This window comes from Netta rufina (assembly GCF_964035555.1).
Source record: "Netta rufina genome assembly, chromosome: 13".
NCBI lineage: Eukaryota > Metazoa > Chordata > Aves > Anseriformes > Anatidae > Netta > Netta rufina.
Window position 1 is genome coordinate 10,212,411 of NC_140136.1, and position 25,716 is coordinate 10,238,126.

The 25,716-nt window shown below is 45.2% G+C and overlaps 1 protein-coding gene across 2 annotated transcripts in view; it reads right to left on the minus strand.

Annotated features, from left to right (window-relative positions):
• KCTD15 (potassium channel tetramerization domain containing 15) overlaps window positions 1-25,716 on the minus strand; it is a gene marked incomplete at both ends in the record, with an annotated part of 50,204 nt that overhangs the window by 9,648 nt on the left and 14,840 nt on the right. For both annotated transcript variants that reach the window (XM_084294720.1, XM_084294721.1), the window contains one exon: window positions 4,099-4,243. In XM_084294720.1, the coding sequence (XP_084150846.1) occupies window positions 4,099-4,243 (145 nt within the window). The remainder of the gene's footprint in view (window positions 1-4,098; window positions 4,244-25,716) is intronic.

The following is a 25,716-nucleotide window of genomic DNA, read 5'->3' on the forward strand; positions in this document are numbered from 1 at the left end:
TGCCAAGAAGGTGCCACAGGAGCTGCAAGAAAAAAAATTTCCATGCTGCTCATTTGGATAAGTTACCAAGGGCAGATGCAGACACGAATCTTCTTAGACCTATCCAAAAAAGGCACATTTCACTGAAACAGGAACAGGAGTAGCTACAGGCTGTTAACTGCTTAGCACAGTGGCAAAGTGCACACTGTTTCGTTGAAACTCAGCCTCAGAGCAGCCTGGTACAGCTTCTGTCCCAGGCGTATGATGATGGATGCATACATCCTCTCTCTTTTTCTCATAGAGGCTCCGGCACCCCTGGACAGTACCCGTTAATAGCACAGTTTTGCCAAGCAGCCCGCAGCATCCCAGAACAGATTTTGCATGGTATTCAGGAGCTCCTCGTCCTGCAGGACAAGGTTTCCCATCCCCAAGTCCCTGGTAGCTGTGGTGTGGCTATTGTGAACCCTCAGCAGCACCATGACCCTTCAGCTTCTCACGGCTGTGGTAGGAGTTAGTGGGGAAATTCTGTCCAGTGACCTGGAAGAGGGAGCTTATAGCCAGACACGATCCCCACAGCCTTTCTCCATCCTCAAACTCTGGACTGCATTTAAATCTCAGGAGAAAGATCAACAGATTGTTCAAACATGCAGCCTTTTGGCTTACACAAAATTGTTTTCTAAGCATGATTTGGTAGAAAAGCTTTTTTTTTTTTTTTTTTTTTTCTGGGGGATTTCGTGTTGGCTAAATTCAGCAGTCACCTCTGATAAGTGTCACATCTTCCTGTGGAGGAGACAGGAAGTGTGATTTCAAGGCAAGTTGTGCTATTTTGACATCAATGCCAGCGTGTCAGTAAAGATCTACTAATTACAAGCAGAGACAGCCAACAGAAACTGCAAAACCATGTCTTGCATGAACCTGATGCTAGAGATTCTTTACTTCTGTACCTCATATTGACTCCTGAGCGGGCTGAAATAGCTCCTTCTACTCATTTTTCACTTGTTATTCTTTGTTTACATGAAACTGTCATCCTGACTCAACATTTCTTTTATATTTTAGTGCTGGGAAGATCTGCCTTCTGAATATGAGAGCAAGTTGCTCACTTCTACTATGACAACCGTGCTGTTTGCTAAGGTCAGTCTGAGAGCACTTAAAACTAGACAGGCATGCTAATTGAAGAGCTGTATTAATAAAACAGAGTGCCAGCTTTGTGCTCCTGGCCCTATAGATGACCTCTATAACCCATGTGAAACTCAAATGTCCTCTGCATTTGTGCTCTTCCCCTTCTTAAGATCAAATAATGATATACACATTGCCTACACCTATTTTTGTTGGAAGATCTCTAAGAAGGGAGTGAGTCTCAAATAAGTAGGTACAGCGTGGTCCTGGTTTTGTGTGAAGGTATTTTGCCATTAAAGGGGACAGATGGCGGTCATAAATGTTTTGGATAAACGCCTCTGATGGGGGGAGTCAAGGCAGATATTTGGGCTGCACAGGAGGGTCAGCTCCTCTGCCAGAGATGCCCTAAGCCTGCAGCACGGCAGACCCGCGATGCTGGCTCAACGCTTTGCTTGAGGACATTTGTCACCCACAGTGGAGTGACCCGTGCATGGGGCTGAGCCTGAGCTGTAGGCAGCTCCTGACCACTTGCCATCACCTCATTCGGCACAGGCTGGTTGCAAAGGAGAACCAAGCCAACAGCTCATGGTAATTTCTCAGCATACTTAATGGGGCTTAAAATCCCCCAAGCCCACAAAAATTATATGAACTATTAGAATGTTGCTTTCAGCAGGGAGACCTGTCAGATACTGAACAGTTTCAAGTTCTGGCTTATTAGTAGTTGGAAGTGTAATTAATATTCACTGTAAACACACCAGTCAAACTTGATAATAGAGAATCACTAGCCTAGGAACACATACTCCACTTTCTCTGCATTTCAGTGTTAACTTAGTCTGAAAACAACACTTAAATAGCAAATGCAGTAAGGCTGGTGTGGTACTAACATTCCAAACTTTCCAAAATAACCATCTGAGCAGCAATTCAAGTTGAAAAGCAACTTGGCTAAACCTTGAGGCTAATAAATTGCTTGATTAAATTAAGGGGTAAAAACTAATAAATATTCAAAACACTTGATAATGCTTTGTTTGACATAAAGAACATTTAATGCAAGTCTCACTGGAAAACCTGTCAGGTTTTATACCTTAAATAGAGTTTTGCATTTAGAAACACCAAGTGATTCCATTTGCTGCCTTTGATTATTGTCTTCTGTCACTTTAATCATGCTGGTAAAATTACACGATTTCTGTGAAGTCAAATCCGTTTACAATGCAGTTTTAATACAGCTTTGCAGCGCATTCTTCTATGCATTTTTATTTAGTTACTCCCTACCTAGCAATACTTTGCTTTGTTCTTGAGCCCTCCTTAGCCTGAGGTTTGCTCTAAAGCTCTCAGGGAGGAACCAAATAAAATACAGTTAACCCTATGCAAAGATATGGTCTGGAACAACGGACCGAGTATGGGCACAGCGCCGGCTCTCCCAAGTCTCTCCCAGCCCTGCCAGCGGCTCGCTGTGCAGACAAGTCCTTGGCATCCACTGCCGCTCTCACCTTGAGGCTCTTACCGAATCCTGTTGGTTTCGTTTTACAGCACTTCTGAAATGTCCTCCTGGGTGCCAGTCAAGGCCATGATCAGCACAAACTACATCTCTTCTACACTCTCTTCTCAGTCCTTGTGCCACCACACTGTCCCAAACACTGCTGCAAAAGCACCTCTCTGGCATTTCATCTGTACCATTTCCCCATACACCCTCTTTACTTGTTCCATCTTGCAACCCACAGGTCTTTAGCTTCACTCCTACCTGTGTGTTTGCTCTTATTTCTCTGTTCTTGCATCCACCCCTGTGTGCTCTGCCTCTCAGCCTGCGTCACAGCACCCCGTGCGCTCCCGAGACCAGTGCCCGAGACAGCCCTTTTGGGCTGGGTCTTCAAAACCACCTGTGAATGCCAAAACTTCTCCCCTGTTTCGTCACGAGATGTATGCTCCCACTGCACAGCGCCTCTGCTCTGCATTAACTTCTAAATGCTCATTTGCTGGTGTCAAATCCAGCTGTACTCCTGATTCAGGCAAAAATGGCTGAGGGCCGTCTGCAGCAAAAGGATCAGCTGTACTCCAAAGCTGAAACCCCACAGCAACCATAAATTTGGAATGACTCAGTAAGGCCTGGCCAAATTACCTTGTCTACTTAGTCCAACGTGAGAAATAAAACCTTACTACCCAGCGCGAGAACGTTCCTTTCCAGTAACGCTCTGCATTCTCTAGCTCTGAGCGGATCCCCATTAGCACTCGAATTTATTCATCATTTCATCCTGGAGTTAGCTCTTTTGTTGAATCTTGTCATCTAGTTTGGATAGTTTTGTCTTCTAATTTTCATACATAAGGATGACAATGTTGCAAGTTTTGTAAGTGCAAAGCCAAATAAACAAGGCTAGGAGGAGAGGATTTAAACAATCAGGATTTGCAAAGCAACCCAGCATCATGACTTTATAGAAAGCACATATTGCTCCTTAAAAAACCCTCAATCAATTCCATTTCCCACAAATATTTTGACATTCATAAATTCTGTAAAGGTTACTTGTTGAAATCAAAGTATCTGCATTGGTTGTATCTAACAGAAACCCTCCTGGGTTTGTTTAAGGGTGTTTCTTTTTCATACCACCAAGAAACCGACTGACACAATTTAATTCCTCTAAGTATCAAATTTAAAACATTTTTTTCATGTTCTGAACATTAAATCCTGGTAAGTGCCAGTTGCTGGTGTTGCTTCTTAATTGTTGTTACACCCTGATAAATAAGCTAAAAATGTGAGAAAATACAATTAGTTCAGAAAAACTGATTTAGCCGTAAGCTTCATCGTTTAACTTTTTATGGTATCCATGACAACCATTGGTCCATTTATTAAATAACAGCATCCCTAGTGTAATACACAAGTCCTAAAAATCCTAACAATAAACAGCAACATTTAGTTAAGTGTGTTTAGGTCAAGCACACAACCCACCCTGCTCCAAAATAAATGACAAAATGGGGGGGGGGTGGAAATAGATGGCAGACTGTAGCTTTCCTTACCTTAAAGTCATCTGGGAGCAGTAGCTTAGATGTCCTTAGGAAGCTTAATATATATCTGAAAATTTCACCATCTCGATCAATGAAATAATGTTGCTTTAAACTGTCCAAGACAATAGGCTCAGTGCCATTAAACAGACGACTTATTCTGAAAAAAGAAAAGAAAAAAGAAATGGGCAAAAGAGACAAAATCTCATTACACCCTCAGGGCTTAAAAACATCCAGCCAATCTAGCTGCATCAATTCAATGTGCATAAGGTAATGCAGTATCTTAATTTGGTGACAAATGCAAACAAGGGCACCAAGACAGACGCCTTAGATGTGTGCACACATGCTCACACAGTGCCTGCCCACAACTGCTCCTAGCACTCAGCTCAGGAATCAGGGCTGCAAATGAGCCTCAGCCCCAGCAAGGGAAGTGCCTACAAAGTTCTCACCCTGTGGCTGGCTGGCTAATTTTGGAGAGAACACATCTCACCGGGTACGTTATGCACCCATTCAGCAGGTACTGTGAATGAGAACTGGACGGAGACTCAGAGATGGGCTCCTGGATATGAGCTTCTGCACCAGCTGCACTGCTGTTTTGACCAAAGGCCATCAGAGCATTTCCATGTCAGAAGGAGGGATTCCAGTGCGCTGCCGTGAGCTGGATGGCCCCCTCAGAGCTGCATGTTTGGGCACACCAGCAGCCAGCAAACCATACAGCATCTGCAGCGCTGCCTGCGGGACCGCAGCCGGCACCAGTGGCTGCGCATCAGTGCCTGGCAGAAACAGCGACGTGGCAACCCCTTCCTGAGCAAAGAAAAGGAGGTGAGACATGTGAGAGCAGAGATCCAGCTGGGTAGGTGTAAGCAGGACCAAAACACCCTATCAGCTGCACCATGCCAGCTTTCTCCACGTCCTGACAGTACGCTGCAGAAAGCAAGCTGGGCATTTGCTGGGCTGCACTTCCTCCCGCCTCTCCCTCCAAATGTCTGGCTTCTTTCAGAAGGCTTTGTCTTCCCATGAGAAATAACCCAGCTGAATATATGTTCTTGAAAGGAAAATCACAGGAGACAGACAGCAACGACCTATTAAGTAATTGAGTCCATCTCTCTGACAGTGCAGCATTGTTCCCAACTGCAGAGTGTCTCGTGTTTCAAAGTCGAGTCTTAAATAACCCTGCCAGTGAGGACTCCACCATTTCCCAGTGAGACTATTCCACAGCCTGCCAGATTTCACTGTCGAGCATCGTCCCTTAGACTCAGCTATGCAATCCCCCAGTATTCCTCGCTGCGACCAGGGCAGGGCTTTTCCCCACCGTGGAAAACGAGCCCACCAACCCCCTGTCCAAGGCAACAGCCGGCACCGCTGGCGAGTTGAGTGGCACGGCCCTGCCTGTGCTCCTGCTTTCCAGCCCCACAGTGAGGGGCATGGGTGAGAGGTGCGAGAGGGCCCCAGCGGGGCTGGGGATGGTGAGTCCCATGCTGTGTGCTGGAGGGGCTGATGCTCGCAGCTGCCCCGTGCTCACACTCGGCTTGCTTTGGGCTGGGGGGCCTTGCAACACAGGTGAGATTTGCTCTCCGGAGCTGCACTTTGGTCTGATCTTCCAGCTTTTTTATGTAGTTGCAAATTTAATTCATGTGGCACTAAATGAATTTCAAAATGAAATGAGATATCGAGTAAAACTGAACTTAGCAATTCCCCGCTGAACTCAGCTAAAAACCCTTTTCCCCTCTTCTGCAAGTAGCAGGTTTCACTGCCTGCTCTCCTTCCCTCGTGTCTGTGCTAGCGTTTGGCTACTCTGAGTTACTTAAGAGAATAACCAAACAACCTAAACCTTAATTATAATGCATTTATTGTTTTTCTTCAACCTGTAGCTCTTCAACTGTATCAGAACAATCCAGCTCACACTGCAACGCTTAATTTATATAATCGCAAGGTTCGGCGAGCCTCCAGTAATTCATTATTTTCCTTTTTATTGTTATTTGAGGTCTCTTTGCCTGAGACAGCTAAATATATTGCTTGGTACAGCGTTACATTTTAATCCAGGAGCCAGACAGTTAATTTGTTTCCTTAGACATGCACACGAGCCTGTGTGCTGTTCTGGGTTAGCCTGAAAGCAGCTAGAGCTACTTAACGTTCAGTATGGTAGGTGCAGTTATTAAGTATTTGTGTGGCTACCAAAAGTTTTGAGAACTCATCTTTCCTACTTACTCCGTAAACAAGCTGGGCTGTGGCTCAAACCTCCTCCCTTTCACAGCCCTTTTTCTGTGAAGTCTGCAAACCAAAAATTCAATGGCTGCTGTTCAGCTCCTTGGTGCATATGAGGGAGGGAAGGTTTGCCAACAAAGAAAGGACGCAGGGAAGACAGGATACAAAATTTTAATAGGCTGCTCTTTAATGTAGTGAAGCATTTTTTTTTTTTGGTAATGAAAACAAAACATGAATTTTGAAGCCTTTGTGGAGTGCCCTGAGCTGTATTTCTTCACCAGCAAAATTACTGCTGGGGAAAGAAACTTGCAGAGTGTTGAAAGACTTAACTGCCACCCCAAAAACAGAGTGATGAATAGTTTAAGGATTTATTTGACATTTTAGGGGGCTGCTATGTTCCAAGAACAAGCTTCATTGCAGCAATGTTGTAATGCTGCATGCAGAAAGTGCTCCTGCTTCTCCCTCCTCACCAGTACAAACTGTACCTGCAGTAAGTCTATCAGGAAATGCAACGCTGTGAGAGCACAAAGTGAACCCAACTGACATCTTTGAGGAAATTTTTGCGTGTTGGCTGTACCTGGGCTTTGTAAAGCCATGGACACACAGTGACCGACAGCTCTGCACCCTGATGCGCTCAGTGGATGGGTCCAAGGCTGCATAGCAGACAAGGCCACATGCAAAGAAGTCTGGGAGGGAAATGTGTGCAGGCTGTTGGGACATCAGCAAGTGTAAGGGGACAGGAATGGCTTTGCACTGTGCAAACTTGATGTTCCAGCAGACATTAGGTGCCAGGCTGGCGGGAGGGCTCAGGCTCCCTCCAGCTCATGGTGCAAGCTCCTGAGTTGTGGGGAGCGGCTGCAGCTCTCGGACTGGGCAATGGTCGCCCCAAATGGTTGCTTTTGTGAGCAGTCTTGGTGCCCTGTACTGGCAGACAAAGTGGGTAATGGCATTTTTTAGGAATTGCTGCTTGCTTATGGCATGTGGGAGTGGTGCTTCCAGGGCTGTCTGTAAAGCAGTGGAAGGCAGAGGAAAACACAGACCAGGCATAAAGAGCTGCACTTAGATCCTACAGAGATGGGTGAGTCTCAGCAGTGACTGCTTCTGCAGTATTCCCACCTTTTGGAAGAGACAATTCACTTCTGCATTTAAAAATGCTTTTATTTTTTTTTTTTTCCCCAGATTTAATTTCCAGAGAGCAGACCAAGCCAGGCTCAATCAAAGCAGTCACAAAGCTTGCTTTCCCACTGCCTCCGCCTTCCTGGCCATATCTCACTGTGCTTCCCGCTGTCCTCGCCGTGCGAGGCTCTTCCCAGCCCTGCCTTTCTCCTCCTGAACTGCTCCTGGCCACTGCCCCACGCATACTGCCCACCCAGACCCTCACAGGGCTCCAGCTCCAGGCCTCCACGACTGCACGCCCCTGTGGGGCCGGGCCAGGAGGGGGCTGGTGCCCGGCCTCACGCTTGGTGGGTCTCCTGGTTCCTCCAGCCCAGCCGGCTGCTCTTCAGCCCTCTTCCCAACATCTAGAACACAACCTGTTGATCCTATTTCTACAATTTCTTTGTGCTTCTGTTGTTTCTGCTGAAGGCTTTTTTTGCCTTTTTCAATAATGTTTAGCCAAAATGCCAGGGGGCAAGTTTCTAGCTTTATACCGATTTCACTATGATATTAAGATCTCCTTTTATTAGATTAAAAACAAACAGCACAGCCAGCCAACCCACAAGGACAAGAGCGCCAGTAAATTCTTTTCTGAGCTCCTTGGACAGGGAAGGAAGCTGTGCGCTGCATTTAAGCATCTACAGACAACCGCTGCTACCCACACACCCCGATAGCTCTCGCTACCATTTTCCATCTGGGGACTCCAGGCTCCCTACAGCGCTTGTCGAAAGGTGAGCACGGGACAGGAGGCTGCACACAGGGCAGCGGATCCAGCCCTGCTGCAGGCCTCACCACACATGATCTCATTGAGAGACTTATCCAGCTCCATCCTGGAGCAGTCAGGGCTTTTTGCTCTCCGCAGCACTCTGTCTTCCCAAGATGCTTGCCGAGCAGCGGCAGTGGAGCCACACAAAGCACATCATGGGTCGGGAGGTTCAGGAGCACTCTGGGAGAGGTGAGGGTTTTTTAGGGGGTACTGCTTACTCTTCTTGGTCCAGTTTAGCTGTTTTCTTGATAGCTCCCTTTTTGAACAGAAAACTGAAGTTCTTTCTTACTAAATCTGGTTCCAGGGGCCAGGAGCACCAAGTACAGTTGGGCTTGGAGGAAAATCAGCAGCATCACTGCGCCAAGCACCCGCAGAGCCTCTGCTCCCGCACCGTGCTGCGGCCCCCGCCACCCGGCCCGTGCTCCTGCCACCAGCGCAGCAACGCTGCGTGAGTGAAACCCTTTATCACAACATTGCACTAAAAGTATTAATTTAAGTAATTACATGATTAATATTTAACCATTCAGTGATATTTTTGTCATTCATAATTCAGTTGTTTGCATTTATTAAAAATTGATTCTGTAGACACTTTTTCTGCCCAATGTCAATTCAGCGGGGAGCGTGCATTTTAGAGAACTGTCATTAAATGTGGCTCTCTTCTAATTTCTTGGGAAGAAAATTATGGGAGAAAAAAGAAAGGCCTGTCAGTGAGCCCCTCCAGCACATGGCTATGTGCTCTGCTTGGTACCCTCCTCTGTCCCTGCTGCTCCACGCCGACACAGAGCAGGCTGACAGGGGCTCAGTTCCTCTGCTCTGTGCATGGAGGCTGCCGGCTGTGCGTGTCTGCCGGCCACTGTGGAGCTGGAGGAGGAGGCGGTAGCTGTGGGAAATGCGGCAGAGAGGAGGAAGAGGGTTGTTTAGGGCTGGGACAGACCAAGGGGCCGAACCTTTGAGCACAACCTGAAACCGCTCCACAGGACGTGCTACCAGTGTCCCAGGTGTGCGAGACGAGTCCCGCCACAGCTGCGGAGCAGAAAGGGCTGCTTCTCTTAAATATTTGTTCAAGGTGGGTACAATAGATACTGTTAGCTGCTTTGAGGAGAAAAAACATGCTGTGAACTGGAGCAGAAGTGCTCAAGAGATGGGGGCGTATCACGCTGCATCTGATAGGGCTACCTGGGCAGCTACACAGTTGTCACTGGTCCTGCCACAGGACAGCAGCTTCTGGGAAAGGCAAGCCAGAAGCAGGCAGGGCGGCAGGGCTGTGCGATGCGGGGCTGGTGCCAGGAGGCAGGGCTCCAGCCTAGGACTGCTCAGTGCCACCCACACCAGCACCGCCTGGGGCTGGCAGGGATCTTTATAGCTGCATTTTTCACGTTTCCCATTATTTTTACTGTAAAACCGAGTTGTGTCAGGCTCAGTCAAGGGTTTGTGCACAAGCTCCCAGCAGAGCAAAGCATAATGGAGAGAGCGCCCGCGGCTGCTTTGCCAAAGGACGCAGCCTGTCCGGGCAGTGGGCAGGGGTGGCTGCAAGAGGGACAGGGACAGCCTGGCTGAGAGCCCAAGGGATGTTTTGGGCCTTCTGCCCCGACAGTCACTAGGAGGGAGGACACTGAAACTGTGCCAGGACACATGCCGCCCCGTGCCCGGCACAGCCAGGTTGCATCTACCTGCAGAAGTTTTTCTGACCTGCCTCAGTTTAAAACTTCAGCTCCATACCACACTTTCACAACCTGCTGCCCAACCAGTGATTTTAAGCCCTTTCTGAGTATGGGAAAATAACGCTAAGGAGAGGCACCGTCTGAAGCAGGGTCTCTGCACACAACCTGGCCGTGTTACACTGCAGAAACACTGCGTGGGCTTTGCCGTTACGGCTCTGCAACAGTTTCTATTATAATCAGAGATAACATCTTGACCACCTCAGATTGCTCCAGGTGCACTCTTGGCTCAGAACATCACACAGCCACGCGGGCCAGGCACAGGTTTCATGTCCCAGGCTTCAAGCCCGGGGAGAGCACCCACGTTTCTCCAGGGCAGCATCAGCCACCAGCACCGTGACGGCACTGCCCAGCCCCGTACACGCACCGATCAGCTCTGGACCCCTCAATGCTGATGGCACAAGCCAGCAACCACAGATACGCAAGTACAAAACTGATCTGTGGGAAACAAATGGAAACACTAAAAGCCTGTAACCCCCCAAATTTTTAACACCACCAGTGTATCTAGTAGTACAGTCCTGTCTTGGCACAGGGATGAATGAGGTAACTCCCAAGGTAACAGGCTTATCCATCTCTAATTGCTGTAACCTTGCATGTCTGCTTTCTAACGTTGGCCCTGGAATGCCATAGGAGTTTTCTGAGCCATGTGCTCACTTCGCAGTGCTTCTGAAGGATATTACACTCATTAACTATTAAGCACCTGAAGGAACTGCAGGATCTGTTACCTAGATTTAATACTTCATATTTTGCTTGAATAGATATTCAGGCTTGGACATCTATTTTTACAACAGATCAGAGCTAGTATCAACATGTATCTTTAAAAGTCAATAATACAGAAAGAACATCATCATCTACCACCCTGAATCATTCGTACAAAGTTCTGGAAGACTTTTTTTTTTTTTTTTTACGCTATCGTTAAAAATTAGCATGTAACAGATCTTGTAGTTAAAACAAAAGTAAGGACAATTATATTTTCAGTTCTCTGTTACCATCAATTCAAGTCCACAGAAACAACAGGTAATAGCCACTAAAATACAAATTGCCTGTTATTTTTGAAATACTGCAAAGTATCCATGGTAATAAGGTTGAGATATTGTGGGTCCTTCACTTCTGTTTGTTGCTAACTGTCTATCTCCACACTTGAGACACTTTTGCAGGTGATTATTTGATATGTAACCTTATGGAAATATATATATAGAGATAGATTTTGATAAATTCAATTTTTGTTAAATTTGTAGACGCTATTGCCTAATATATAAATTAGCAGTTAATACAGAAATCAGAAACACTAATCCTGGTTCAGAGGCCAGCCTCTTTTCCTGTGTTAAGGAACTCTTTTGTCAGCCGGGTCGTGCATCAGCGGGGCTGAGCATCCCATCAGGTCCTCAGGGAGGAGGAGGGAGCAGTCACGCAATTATAGGGAACAGACCATCAGCTGAGGAAATTTGGGCTCCAGTGTGCTTTCATTTCCATGCTTTTGATTTCCACCAGGTTTACAATGGTATTAACCCTAAGCCCTTCACCTCGTTGGGAGGCTGGAATTAGGCTCACCAGCACTGGCCACTCATCCCAAATTTATCAGCAGCGTATTTGTTCCCTGAGGGCCTGGTTCTGCCACTCGTCTCCCGTAGAGTAAACAGTTCATGAGTAAAGCACTGCTTAGCCATGAGTAATGGTGGCAGAATCCAGCCCTAAGTCAGGCTAATGATTTTATTTTGCCTTATTAAACTAGCGTTTGTATATTTTAGTGTGTTATTTTAACAGCTATAAAAAGACTTCACTAAACAAACAGTTTCTAGTATGTTAATTGCTGTGTTACGAATTCTTTCATTCCGTTCAGCGTATAACCACATTTATAAGCTGGATAAGTAGAGACACATACAGACTGAACGGCACTCATCCTACCTACACATCATAATTCTGCCACATTCATTTCAGTCATCAGTCATGAAATGCATTTGCTGTGCTTAACAAGAAAAAATGTAACTTTCAAATACAGGTACAATTTGCATTTTTCCATCAAACTTCCCTTGCATGCCACTGACATGGTTCCTCTGGTCCTGTTTATCTTTTGTAACAGAGAAGGTGAAAACCAGCCTCCCATTAAACGTAGCGTTTGCATTTGTTCCCTAAAGCCTCCGCCAGGCATTAGTCTGTTGGCCATACCTGGGCCAGCAGGCAATGTGCTGGCTTCCCAGCACCTGAGGGCTGCCCGGCTGGGGTCAGCTATGCCAGGGCTCGGGCTGGACGAGGTCCCTGCGGCGACTGGAGCTCAGCCTGTCCTCATCGCCCCCTGAATCCTTGGCATAAAGCTCCATGGGACATGGGCAGACGCCGCTAATTCAGGTATGTGCATTGTGTTGGTACCACCAAACCAAAGCAGCAACAGCGCTGCCATCACTGGGTGAGAGGCCGGGGCTGTGGCAGGTGGTAACTGCCGAGCAGCCCAACGCAGGCAGCGCGGCTGCAATTACTGCACTTCAAGCCAGGCCAGTTCTGCCACCCCTAGTCCTAACAATGACTTGGGAGAGTGTGAAGGGCAGAGTCTGGCTGACTTGCACAATTTTAACAGAAGCAACCAAATCATATTACACTATAATACGAACCTTCAAACACAAAACTTGTTACAGGTAAGAGCGAAATATTTTTCTTTCAATGAAATATGCCAAAGTTCAGATAACTGCATAGGAGCTCATACATTGTAGGTAATGCTTCTATATCTGGGAATTCATTTCATTTTAAATTGTGGACTTGCATCTGAAATTAAACAAGCACGTTAGCTAAGTTAAGCATGTTAGCTTGATTTCTAGTACTCTTACTTTCTCCAGTATGAAATTCTGGTTACTTTTCCTCTTCTGTCTTCCAATTCATTCTAACTGAACTTTTAACTAAATTGTTAGTGAAGATTAGAAATATTAATAGAAGTTTTTATTACTACATAAAACCTATGTGTATCGTACAACTGTTGCTGTTTTTCTTATTTGAACCCTGTGAGAGTTCTTGGCCTTTCACGGTTTCTTAGTAGAAAACTTACATTTATTTTAGCCATGAAAACCAATGCAGGAACAAAAGTTCTTTAATTTCAAACAAACTCCCAAACAACCATCGCAATGCTCTCTAGTTTCCCAAAGGTCCCAATCCTGCAAGAACTGCATTTCAGTTCAAACTCTGTGGGAGTTGTGGGCACTCAACAGAATTAAGTTAATACCTGAGAAGATGCACAATTCAAATAAAACATTCCTGCCTATACAAGCCTTTTCTTGCTATTCCTTTAAACATCCCTTTCCCGAAATCATGGCACTATAAAGGACAGGATGAAAAAAGGGGTGCAGCAAATGTCAGACCTCTTCCTTCTTGCCTCACTTACTGTAACTTCAAGTGGGAGCTAACCCAGTATTTTTACTAAGATTTTCAAATCTGACTAGATCTGGGCATTGCTGCCACTAACATCAACCCTGTACAACCGGGCATGCTGGGAGGTTGGCAAACACGCAGATACTGGTTTTATTTTAATATAAATGGGCTAACTCCTTGCTCATTGAAGTCAACAGAGAAACTCCCACTGGATCTCAGTGAAGGCTGAAAAATTTTCAAATGTAACTCATTTACCTTCCAGGGTACAAGCCAGGCCCTCTGCGTCCTTTGCATGTGTGGATGCCATGAAAACAGCACATTTAAGTCCATAGCAGGAGCAAGGAGGGTGGACACTTAAGGTCTGCAGCACCTTTATAAAATGTAAATGGTGACAGCTAACGCACTCGCTTTGGTACCCGCTGCTCATGCAAACTGCTAGAACATGTCATCTGCTCAAACAATATCCCCGCACTTCTGAGCCCAGGGATATGAAAGCTGAGAAACTTTTTTCTGTGATTCTTTTATTTATTTCCAGACCAGCAGGAACAAGTCACCAGACATGGGCTGCCAGGGACCCTACAGCACGGCACTGCCTGAGCTAAGCACAAACTCAAATCTGCCCATGGTGCACATGCCTGCCTCCGCTGTATCAGGATGCTCTCCACTGAAACGAATGGGAACAATACCAGTGTCTGTGGGTATGGATAAATTAACTTTCTGCTTACAAGAAACTAAGGCAGTATGGCAACACTGGCAACAGTTGGTGGGCATGCCAATTTGCTAAAATGGTAATGCTCTTCTCTTGCTGAGAATTATAATATGGAAAAAAACAGCTTATCTTACATTCATCCTCTTTGGTTTTCCTGCAGCCCATCCTTTTGTCCACTAGTGAAGCTATGCTGATTTTGCACAGTCCCAGCATGTAGCACCACTGCAATTACGCTGCTGAACACCTTGTACAACTCACACCACTGCTTGCTTTGGCACAGAGACACTGCAGGCAGTTACAGGCAGACCAAAGGACACAGCTGGCTGCAATTCTCTACAAGTGAGAGATGGAGTTGCACCCAGTTCTCTCTATCCGCATTTTTGTTGTTACGCTTAAAATGATGACTGCATCATGCTCCTGTTTATTTTTACATTTGATTAAGCTGTACTCAACATATTTTTCCTGGCTCACTTAAAGAAACTGAGCATGTCAAGACCGATCTATTAAAAAGTATTTTTGAAGGGAAAACAACCAACAAAGCCTTATAACCACATCAAGTTAGAAGACTTGGGTAACAGTTTTTGCTGGAGAGCCTGAGCAGTTGGCAGGTGATAGGCAGAACCAGAGTGCAACTTCCAGTAGGTTTTTTTGTTACTGCAGCAAGAAAAGAGTAGGGAAAGAGAAGCAGCTGCACGCCGAGATGTCAGCTGCAAGAGCCCGGTTCTGCAGCCACGTTCCAGAAGAAAAGGGAAGCTCCTGACTTGGGGCTCCGGAGAGAGAACAGGCATGCCACAGGGAGACAGCAATTGATACACCTGCTGCACAGAGGATACTATGGGCTTAAGCTTGGGAAAAACTTGAAAGTAATAAGGAAAGCGTTAACTGTAGGATTCTGATGAGATACTGAAAGCTGAACCTGGCTTTTTTATGTGACTGAGAGAGATTCATTCTTAAATACAATGCTATGGTCATGGGTTTGATTCTGGTCCCAGTGAAGTAAAGGCCAAAACGTCCTTTGACTTAATTGAAAGCAGAAGCCAGCCCCCGCTTTAACCCTCGCATCTGCAAGTAGAATATAACTGGATGTGAACAGAAGAGGAAATGTTTGGAGCTGGTTACAAATCCATGCCTTTTTTTTTTTAACGATTAAAAATCCGTCATTGAATTTTTCTCTCATTCAACAGCACTGTTAAGTACTTCTGGCCTGAGTTCAGTTCTCGTTCCCTCCCAGACAACCCCAGCACAAGCAGAGGGCCCAGTTTCTCTCTATTGTCATCTACTGATTCCCAGGGAGTTCCGCTAGCCGAGTTTGTCCATGAAATCATATGTAAGTTCTGCAATGGCAGAATTTAGGCAGTGGTCTCCAGGAAGGCATACCACGTTCCCCAAATGCCAAAGCTACAGCCTCTGATGCAAATCATACCGGTACAAGTTGCTGGCATAACATCGTCAACGCAATATGACACCAATGTTAAAAGGAGTCTCTGGTTTTCATTGTCTGCTTTCTTAAGAGAGAGATTTGCTGCTGCAAAAGCTTCTACCAGATCTAAACGGATTACCTGCAGCACTGGTAGCATCTGCTCTCCATTAGGACAGAGGCGTAACGGGAGCCTGCCCTTTGGACTGGGATTCCTTCAGCGTTTCAGCTTTACGGTGCAAATCTCAGTTTCCAATGCTTGCCAACTGATCCTTTCTGAGTCTGACCGAGAGTAACGCTGCAAATGCTGCATAATAGCTTCCCAGCATCCACGTGCAGGATTCCTTTCAGGTATTGCTTTACGTGGTCCTCAGCAGATAAAAAAGCAGGAATTTTAGCCTTTGAACTCATACCGTACTACAGTAGAGTGAAATCAACACAGTACACATGACCACTGGAATACCTCTGCTTAGCCTATTTGTCCTGGTGCCCAGCTCTGACAGGCAGGCAGTCGTCACAGTGATTGCATCAATAAGGAATGCAAGAAGTGCACACATGCTAAGCTAAAAGCCATCCTGGCTGGCAAAGCTTCAAGTGAGAGCAAATTAGGTAAAAGCAAAAAACAAATGTAAAATCTCCTAAAATGTTTACACATCGTTTCATTTTTAAGCACCAAAAGATTAAAATACATGCTAATCACAGCAAATGAGGGGAAAGAGTAAGTAATTTGGTGGTTAGAGCACGGAGATGAGAATTTATAACTCTGGAGCTTAACTCCAGCTCTGCAGCTTCTCCCAGCTACAAAGATCATGTCAGGAGAGCCACCATCCTGGTGTAACCCTGTTTGTATCAATGGAGCTATCCCAGGGATGAGAGTTGCAATACTTACCTGTTTCAGTCACCAGATTACGCATTTACTGTCAGTATGGCACAACTGAACAAGCTGACGTGCTGCAGGGACTAGGCAAATTCATTAATTTGTTATTTTCACCTAACATAGAAACTTGGCAAAATCAGTGTGGCCAGCAGCAGTTTGGGGCACAACCCGTGTTAGCTGCAGCCTGGTATGCTCCTCACCGTGTTACTATGGCGTGCTCAAGAGATCTCCCTTATGCTTTCCTATAGGAATGCTGTGTTTGCATGCCTACATGTTTCTTCTATTTAAATATGCACTTTGTTCTTAAAGAATTTATTAACCCATGCATAGATTAATTCTGATTTCAGTTATACAGGTACAAATTTGGAGTAACTCCTTCAAAGCTAGGGGAGACATCTCTTTGGGAAGGCTATCTGACCACAAAAGGTACGTGCACCTACCCATAAGGGCAGGAATCTTTGTGTCCTCACTTGCCTGTTGATTTTATGTATTCAGATGTCTGTAAAAACAAGTACTGGGGATAGCCAACAGTATATAGCACCTCGCTATAGTGCTCAGGGTCTTGTAATCCCTTTCCTCACATCCTATCAGCATACATCCCTGGTGTAATTCCGCAGAGGTCAACAGGGTCACACCAGGGATTATTTTGGCCAGGCTTCTTATAAGGGCAGTTTTCTAAATGAATAGGACTGCCTTTGTTTTCCTTTAAGCTTACAGTAAAACTCTCATCAGCTTTACTGGAAGAGATGTTTGACCCAACGTGCCAATATCCAAACCACCGCCATTTACTTCAGTGAAAGTAGGAAAGGAATTAATAAGGTCCAATGTATTTTTAAATCTTAGATTTCATAAATGATCACACGCATGTAGGTCACAATATATACACAGTACGACACCTACAACAACCACCAGTGGGATCATTAAAATAATTAAGTTAGGCCTAGAGACAAATTCATTTCATAACACGTTCCTTACAAAACAGACACCCCTTGCTTCATAATCTAGGGAGTCTGTTTTATAAACTTCCTAAGTAGTTCATGAAATATTCCCCTAAGCAGACCAGGTCTACTTGCCATTGCAATGTCTTTGTAAGTCAAAAGACAAACACCAGCAATGTGTATTCAAAGACCAAATATGAAGAGGCAACACCTCTTCTGCTCCACTGGTACGGCGGTTAGCTGTGACCTCAGGACACGATTTCCAGCTCAAAGCTACTGAATGTGCACCTTTACATAACTGTCCATGCAATGTGTGTGCTCAGCGCACAGCGTACAAAGAAGAAATCAATAAAGGGGATTCCCCTTTCTTTTAACTGGAAAGCTGCTACAGCTGTGAACCTGGGCACAGGTGCAATACTTCGCACCATGTTCATCAGCAGGAAAACAGCCTCCACTAGCAGCACATAAAAGGAGGAGGCAGGTTGCTTCCATAGCATCCTATGGGAGCATTTTCTCAAAACATGCTGCTAATGCTGATGCTTTTCATGTTAGCGCCCTGAAAATGACTGCTGAAAAATACTTAAATTGTGCTGCTGGCACAAAAGTGCCCTGGCAGGTGAGAGGTGAGTGGTAAGCAAAAGAAGCAATGAAAAAAAATGACAAAGGACTTGACCAACTAACCTCAGAAACCGCTATAAATATAGAGCGTTAAACCAAAAAAATGTTGAATTTTTGGTCTCCCTGTCTGCTGGGTTTTCTTTGGGAGTTTCAATAAACATGACTAATTTTCAAACCATTGTAAATGGGAAGGGTAGGCATTACTAACGGGCTAAACTCAACTCAGTGACAGTCACATTAATGATGCAAAAGAACAAAGGGAAGAGCAGAAAAGGAGACGTCAGCTGAGTTTTGCACTGAAGGTACTGGAGACACTGTCCAGCAGTCCTGAACCTCTCTCAGAGGCTGTAAAGGACATCCCTCTGGCTGCAGCCAGGCTGCACGGACTGCACAGAGAACACCTCCTCTCTCTTCTTCCCTTTTGACCAGCTGAGCCAAACAAGCTAATATCTAGACAGGAGTGTGCAATTTCCTCAACTTCAGGTTTTTTGAGCTGCCTGTGCCAGACTTAGCAACACAGCCATAATTTTATTTTTGTTAAGTCAGATGAGTGTGATTTGATATCTTCTCCTCTCTGTTATTAGCTTGGTCTGTCCCTTCCTAGGTGCTGTAATATCCATTGATGCCTCTACCTCCACACAACCAGGGCTGTAATACACATGTATGTATACAGAGAAATAATAATTTCAGAAAAAGTGTTCATCAGAGACTGGCTATGTAATATCTCCTTGCACATTTCATTAAATATTCCAAGTAAACATACAAATAATTCATTCATTGACAGGCCCCAGTCTCAGCACCCAATTACAGTAAGATTTGTGCTCCCGAAGGGTAAACTCTGCTTTCCTCTCCAGAGCCTGCGGGCAGTCCCCGGGCAGCAGCTGTGCTGGGCAAGGCAGCGTTTATGAAGTCCAGTAAGGAGTAAACACCTTTATCACAGCAGACAGCTCAGTTCTGTTGTGGCTCCCTACATGCCAGTTAGTTAGAGATCCTGGAGAGATGGACACAGACAGGTCTGAAGAATCAGCTTCCATTCAAATTCCTTCCCTTCCATCTCTTGCAGTCGCTGGAGTGAAGGGTTACATTACAGGGCTTGTTCTCCTTTGCCAGCAAAGCCACCTCAACCCTGGGGAACGCAGGGAAACCTGGCTTGGGTGTACTTCCACAGGCTCTGCCCGATTTCTCAAGGCAGACCCTGAATCCAAGTTTTTTTCCCTCCAGTGAAAGGTAGAGACAGAGCATCTAAAATCATATAAAACCATTGTTCCCAGCTGTAATTACATCTCTGTTTTCTTTCCACACAGACCACATCACTCTTCCCTCTTTTGGGACAGGCGATGGATGCCCCGGTGCTCCCAGACCTGGCACTGGTGTGACTGCTCCTGTAGAGGCTCCGGCCAGCCCAGCTTCGAGGAGGGAACGGCTTCACAACTCCACCCACCGTGCTCTGCCCTGCGTGCTGCCCAGGAGCTGCCCTGGGTGGGTCCTGGCAGCAACTCCTGCCTGTCCATAACTCCCCCCCTTACCCCAGAGCTTGTTGAGCACTGCATGGACTTGGGTGACCGCAGCCCTGCAGCACCCTTACAAAACAGCAACGCTTTGCTGTGCAAATGGTTCATTTTACAGTATTCAATTCAGAGTCTGGGAATGGGAGCTCTTTTCTTGATACAGCTCCCACTCAGGTAAGCACAGCACCCACAGGCTTAGATGCAGATGGGGGGAGAGGGAGGATGGGAAGTGGAAAGGCCCTTTTAAAGAAATTTCTTCATTAAGTGATCTGCTGGTCAAAATTCCCTTGGAAATCAAAGATTTGCCCCATCAACAGCCAAGTAAGAAAAACTCCCAAGATTTATCTCTAAATTGCAGGTGGATGAAATTAAACAGAAAACGATGTTAATCTCCATGAAAATTTCTACAGTAACTCAAAAAAGGCTCTACGCATAACCCAAACCTCTGCATTTCTGCTCCTTCCCTTGCTCCCTTCTGCAGCACACCCCTGAGCACCTCGCAGAGCAGCGGAGCCGGGGGAGCCCCTGCCAGGCTCGCCCCTCCACAACACCGGCGTGCCCGCGCCCAGGCTCCGGAGCCCTGAGCATCTGTAGCACGCAGGAAGAACACTTGCTCCTACCTCTTCAGGTGTTTTCCTTTAAAGTCTGTGTACGCTTTAAGTTCACAATATCCATTAAAATTAATGAGCTTTGCGCTGCAGCTCACATGCAGCTGCGTTTTGTAGAGCTTTGCCTGAATGTAGGCTGCGGGCACCGACTCAGAGACTCTTTGCCTTTTGGGTAATTCACAGCGCTTCTTAACGTGGTTCTGCCGGAGCCTGGTGTCACCCCACAAGGGACCGACCTCCATGGGAAGAGCGGTGCTTAGCAAGGGTACAGTATGCCCATGTCCTTTGTGGCACTGAGCAGGTCTACAGGGAGTGAGTTACTGAAGAAGGGCCGCGTGCCACGCACGTGTATGTACCAGGGGTGTGAGCTGTGGTCAGCATGGTATGGAATTGGCACTGAGGGCTTTTGGAAACACCTAAGTTAGCATCGATGCTAACAATGATACAGGGTGAAGGAGAGTGTGCTGGCCCAGGAGGGCTGGCGTCAGTTCTGCTCCACCTGCGACCCCACTCTCACGTGTGCTGTAGTTTAGAGGCCACAGTCAAGCTCTAGCTATGAACAAGTCTGGTCTTACCTTCCTGTCCAAGGTACAGGGCTCATTTAAGAACTGATTTACACCCACCTGCCAGTATGTGGTGACAGAATTTGCTAATTGGCATTGTTTTCTTGTAATAACATCAAGAATCCACACGTGATGGAAAATTAGAAAATTAGTTGTGGTAACGGGGGCACTGGACTGATCCTATATGAGCAAAAAATGTGAGATGCTCTTATGTATGCTAAGTCTGGAGAAGTACATACCCTGAACACATTTGAATTAAGAATTTCCCTGCTCCCTCTGGAGAGGAGCAGAACCTAGTAGGGAGTCCTTAGCATAAAGGACAAAGTGGAAAATCTGTCTTACAGATCTCAGTAACAGAGGTGTTTGAGCTTATAAAGCCACTGTCTCTGGCTGTAGGGCGTCAGCAGTCCTGGTCTGGCAGGGAGGAACGCATTTCCCTGGAAGTCAGGCCAGCCTGGTGTGGCTGCAGAGAACGAGGGAGAAGGAAAAGATCTAAGGTGTTAGTGCTGAGTTCCCCCAGCCAAAAAGATGGAGGTGTTGGAGAAAAAAGTAGGGGGATTAAAAAAAGCAGACATTTACAGTCTACACTCGGAAGGAAGAGCTAGGTAGGAAAGGTTGCCCAAGTGTGGGTTTATACAAAAATGAGTTTGCTTTGACAAGAAAAAGTCAGAGAAGACACATGCTTTCGGGGATTCCCTGGTAAATCCCCCAAAATGTTCACGGGTTCAAAATGAGGTAGGGATATGCCTGAAAAACTCTACCATGCCTCTTAATAGCTATGGTCATGTCGCTGGTTTCTGAAACAGTTAATAAATAAATAAATAAATAAAGCCTCTGCTGGTTTTCTTTGGAGGACTCCAGAGAAGTGGGTGATGAAGCCAGGGTGCCCCAAGAGCTGTGGTCAGGGCGTGTACTGTTAGCACTGCCTGCCTGCTTTGGGCCACTGAGACAAGAAGTTCTCTCCTACAGAGGCAGGAAAACGGCCAGAAGTACCAAGGAAAGATGGGTGCTGTAGGTTAGCCAGGCAAAGAAGGGCCAAGAGCAGGCAGGTCCCGACCACATTGTGCTGCCCACCACTAGTGGGGAGGCTCCCACCAGGAAGCCCCTGCTTCAATTCCAGTTATCCCTGCTTGCCTCTGTCACGTGGCTAACGCTGCTGGAAGTGTGACCTTTTACAACTATGTTTTGAAGAAAAGAACATGCTTATCTTTAATAGAGGCTTATACAACAAATACTAATTAGCCAAGAATGTAAAGTAAATATATTTACCTTTTATAGCTGAACAACTTACAAAGAGCTCACAGCAATTCTCTGAGATAAACGTTATGCAGGGTGGTAAAAAGGACAAGCTTCTAATGAAAAAGATCTTGTTCTGCTTTCTCACAGAAATTCAAAATTGTATCAAAATTGTCAGTGAAATGGCAAAGCGTAGGCTTGCTGTGGTATAAGGGGATTTGGAACTTTTAATTCTTTTCCACTTAAAGTCAATGAGAAGTGTGTCACTGAACTCAGTGGGAGTAAGGCTGGATCATCTGGCAGCATCTTTGGGTACTCCTCTCTGCACATTAAGAGCTTGGACTTTTTTTTGTGTGTGTGTGTTTTTTTTTTTTTAAGGAACTGAGTCTCACTCCCTTGGATAAACACAATTTGCAACTCACTTTATAAATGTGCTAGAGCCTTTGCAGCCTTTACGGTCTGTCACATAAATCCATATTCAAGTGTCAATGTGTGAAGGGGCTGCTTTAGAGGTCCTGTGGGTGAAAACATGAATGGAATTTCTAGAGGAAATGCTCTCAAAGATGAGTAATTTGTCTGCTTAGCTAGTTACTTTAGAAATAAGATACTGATGGTATGAGTATTCAACGGTGTTTTTTCTTTGCACACCTGTAGCTCACAACTACCAGAGTTGGCAGTTTTGATGGGAGAACTTCCTGAAAACAAACTATGGAAGTAAACCTCAAGTCCAGGTAAGAAAATGTCAGCTTCCCTGTATCCCCCAAAAGCTTGTTAACTTTAATGGCATTTTCAGGTGTACAAGGATAGCAGCCACGACTAGCTGTAGGAAGAAGGATTAATGGTATGCTTCTGAGATCATTTTCGTGACTACCATCATTATGCTGTCACTGATCACAATTTCTTTTGTGTTTCTTGTTTTCCTTGCCTTTCACCCTCTCAAAGGCCAACTTGCTTATTTATATGGTGTTTCATTCAAAAAGCTGGCTGTAATGAGTAAGGTGAGCATGACCAGTTTAGAAACCATCTTTGACAGCGGCTGTTTAACCCTCTTTCTTTGTCACACCAGTTGTGTGCTGCTCGAGTGTTCTCTTCTTTAGAGATTTTATGTAGCCCCATAAAAATTTACGGGAAAGAGGGCGTCTACCACCTTTAATGCCTAATCTGGCACCCTTTACTTATGCAAATTTAATCAGTGGACAAATTCTCTTCTCCCAGCAGCTGCACTAGCACAAACAACATCAAAAACTTTGTCAAAGTTGCTCCAAAACAACTCTGGGATCACTGAAATGCAAAATTTGGCCTCCGACTTCACATCACCAGCTAATTCCTCACGTGAGTAAGACTCCCAGAATCAGGTCCTTTGTTTCCATGAATTAGAGCCAACCACATAACTTGGGAACAGTCAAGCAAAGCAAGCGAGTGGGCTGAGCACAGTCAATCCTAACAAATTACAATAAGAAATGTATCACGCTGCCTGCTGTCAGGTGTAATTTATGTCATACCAGAGGGGTGACTGGAGAGCAGGTATAGGCAGGAACTGGTCATACCTATACTTGCTCCTGCTGGGCCTGATCTGGCAAGCTGCTGAGAGCTCTTCCCTCCCTCTAAAGTCAACGTGAACTGAGCTTATTCAGGACCTAACAGGATTGGGCCTCCTTTAAATACTACTGAAGGATAAACATGATTTAATGATTATTTTTCTATTTCCCTTTAGCATGTGACATCCGTGTATACATACCCTGATTTTATTTATACGTGTGCTCATGATCTGTATGTGTCCTTAAACATACATGCATTTTATATATTGCAAGCTAAAAACCTGTTTGGGATTTCAGAGCACAGAGAAAGAAATAGAGATTGTAACACAAATAAGCAGGAAGATTATTCCCACAGCTTTCACTTTTAGTGAGTGCAAATTGTATTTTATGTGACATGAACTAAGATTTAGCAAAGCATTTCAGCATATGCTTACATCTTTTGCTGAAACAGAAGCTACAGATTTGTTTAATTTCTTAGATCTGAAGTTTACAAGCTCGTGCTCAAACCAAGAGTTTAATACGCTGTCCAAAATAATCCAGGAAGCTCTGCATGTGGATGAGTATGGCCATGCCTCTGTATGTGGCCATGCATGTCGTCTGTGAGCATAAGCTAACAGTGCTCTGGCATTACTTCCAGATGTCTCACCCAGAACAGCTATCTCCTTCCTCCTGCATCTGCTAGAGACCCGGTTGCCTCTCTCATCCCGACCACTGCAAAGACAGCCTGCACCTCACGGAAGCAGCACACCAGGGCAGTGGGGCGCCATCAGGAGCTCCCAACATCCCCACTGAGACAGCTGCAACTTTTGCTCTGCTCCAACTGGGAATGAGAGCAGCCAGGCTCACAGGGGGGTAACCAACCAAGTCTATCGTGCACTGCTGCAGAAAGCCAAATGAAGCAGGAAAAAACAAAAGTAAGGTTTGCTTCTAAACTTCAATTGTACCCTCTGCCCATAACATATGTAGCAATACATCCTGTTGGTGCTGTCGAGGGTTTATCTTTTGCTATAGAAATCTATCTGGTTAGTAGTTAATCCTTCTGATTCACAGGTCTAGTACTGTAAACTCTTGCTCCAGTAAGAACTGAAGTTTGAGCAGGTAAAAAAGCATTCAAGCCTTATGAGATAACACTGCAATACAGACATCATACAGTACACAACAAAACATCTGGCAGCACATGATCTGGTCACAGTTTTGTACTTTTAGCTTAAATAAAAGCACAAAACCTGAGGGAATACACTTACGGAATTTAGCAAAAAGGGAAGAAAAAAAGGTTTGAAACCAGTACCCTGTTCTCTCTGAATAAAATCTATGAATTTATGTATATTTTCCTAAAACTTACATAAATGAAGTTTTTATTAAGCAAGTCTGATATGGGCATATTTTAAAAATAGTGTCAGCAGTGATATTTTAAACTGAAGAAACAGATGTGCTGTTCCATCACAACTGCTGAATCTTCTCTGTATTTTTTATACTATGAAGCCTTTGTCTGCTTCTCTGTTATAAATCTCTCCCCACTGAACAGATTTCTTCTCTGTGATCAAAGAACTACCACACAAACATCATTAAACGGAATCTGTCCTGAAAAATTATATTGTTTTGGCCTAACCATAAAATATAGGTATTTTAATAATTGTTTCTTTTCCATAGACAATGTTAGCAGCTATGTCTCCTTGGCATGAGATCACAGCTGTGTGCTTTATGACATCAGAGATTTTCAAGGTGTCTCCATAAATGTCATTTATTGCTTGGGAACCTGCCAAATCTGTGCCAAAAAGAAACCTTAGTTCTTTTAAAGGAGAAATCTTCAAATACATTTATACCTTTATATGGGTTGTCTATAGCAAAAAATAAAATAATCTGTCCCTTTGTGAAAACACTGGCCATGAAGGTAGCAAAACCTCCAACATCTAAATCTGCTGTCCTGAGCTCTGGTTTTCTTTTAAGTCCATAGTGCCTGCTTTAAGCAGTCTGACAGGCACCCTGATACTGCACAGCTACCTACAGCTTCTGATGGTCGCATACAAGGCTCTTAGCCTTCCGAAGAATGAACAGCCTGAATGACAAAAAGCTGAATCTCTTTATTGATCGTAACTGTAAATCAAAATCAAGTGTGTCTTAATACACTATTCCAATTAAAATGTTTCAACCCTGCAGTGATCCCTTCCATATTACCACTGCAGGCCTGATGCTGCCCAGCATGCTCCATCTGCCATAGTGCCCAGTACCCCACAGGACTGGGACCTGGGCAAGTATTAATGAGACTGTCTCGTAAATACCAATATTTTCATGCCACCTCTGTTCATAATTTCACATATCTGGAGTCCCCCCTGCAATATTGGCCAGAACCGAATCCCTCTTGCCAGGCACACCATTAACACGTTCAGTACTAATCAGCTGCCCTTAACCACACAAACTCCATC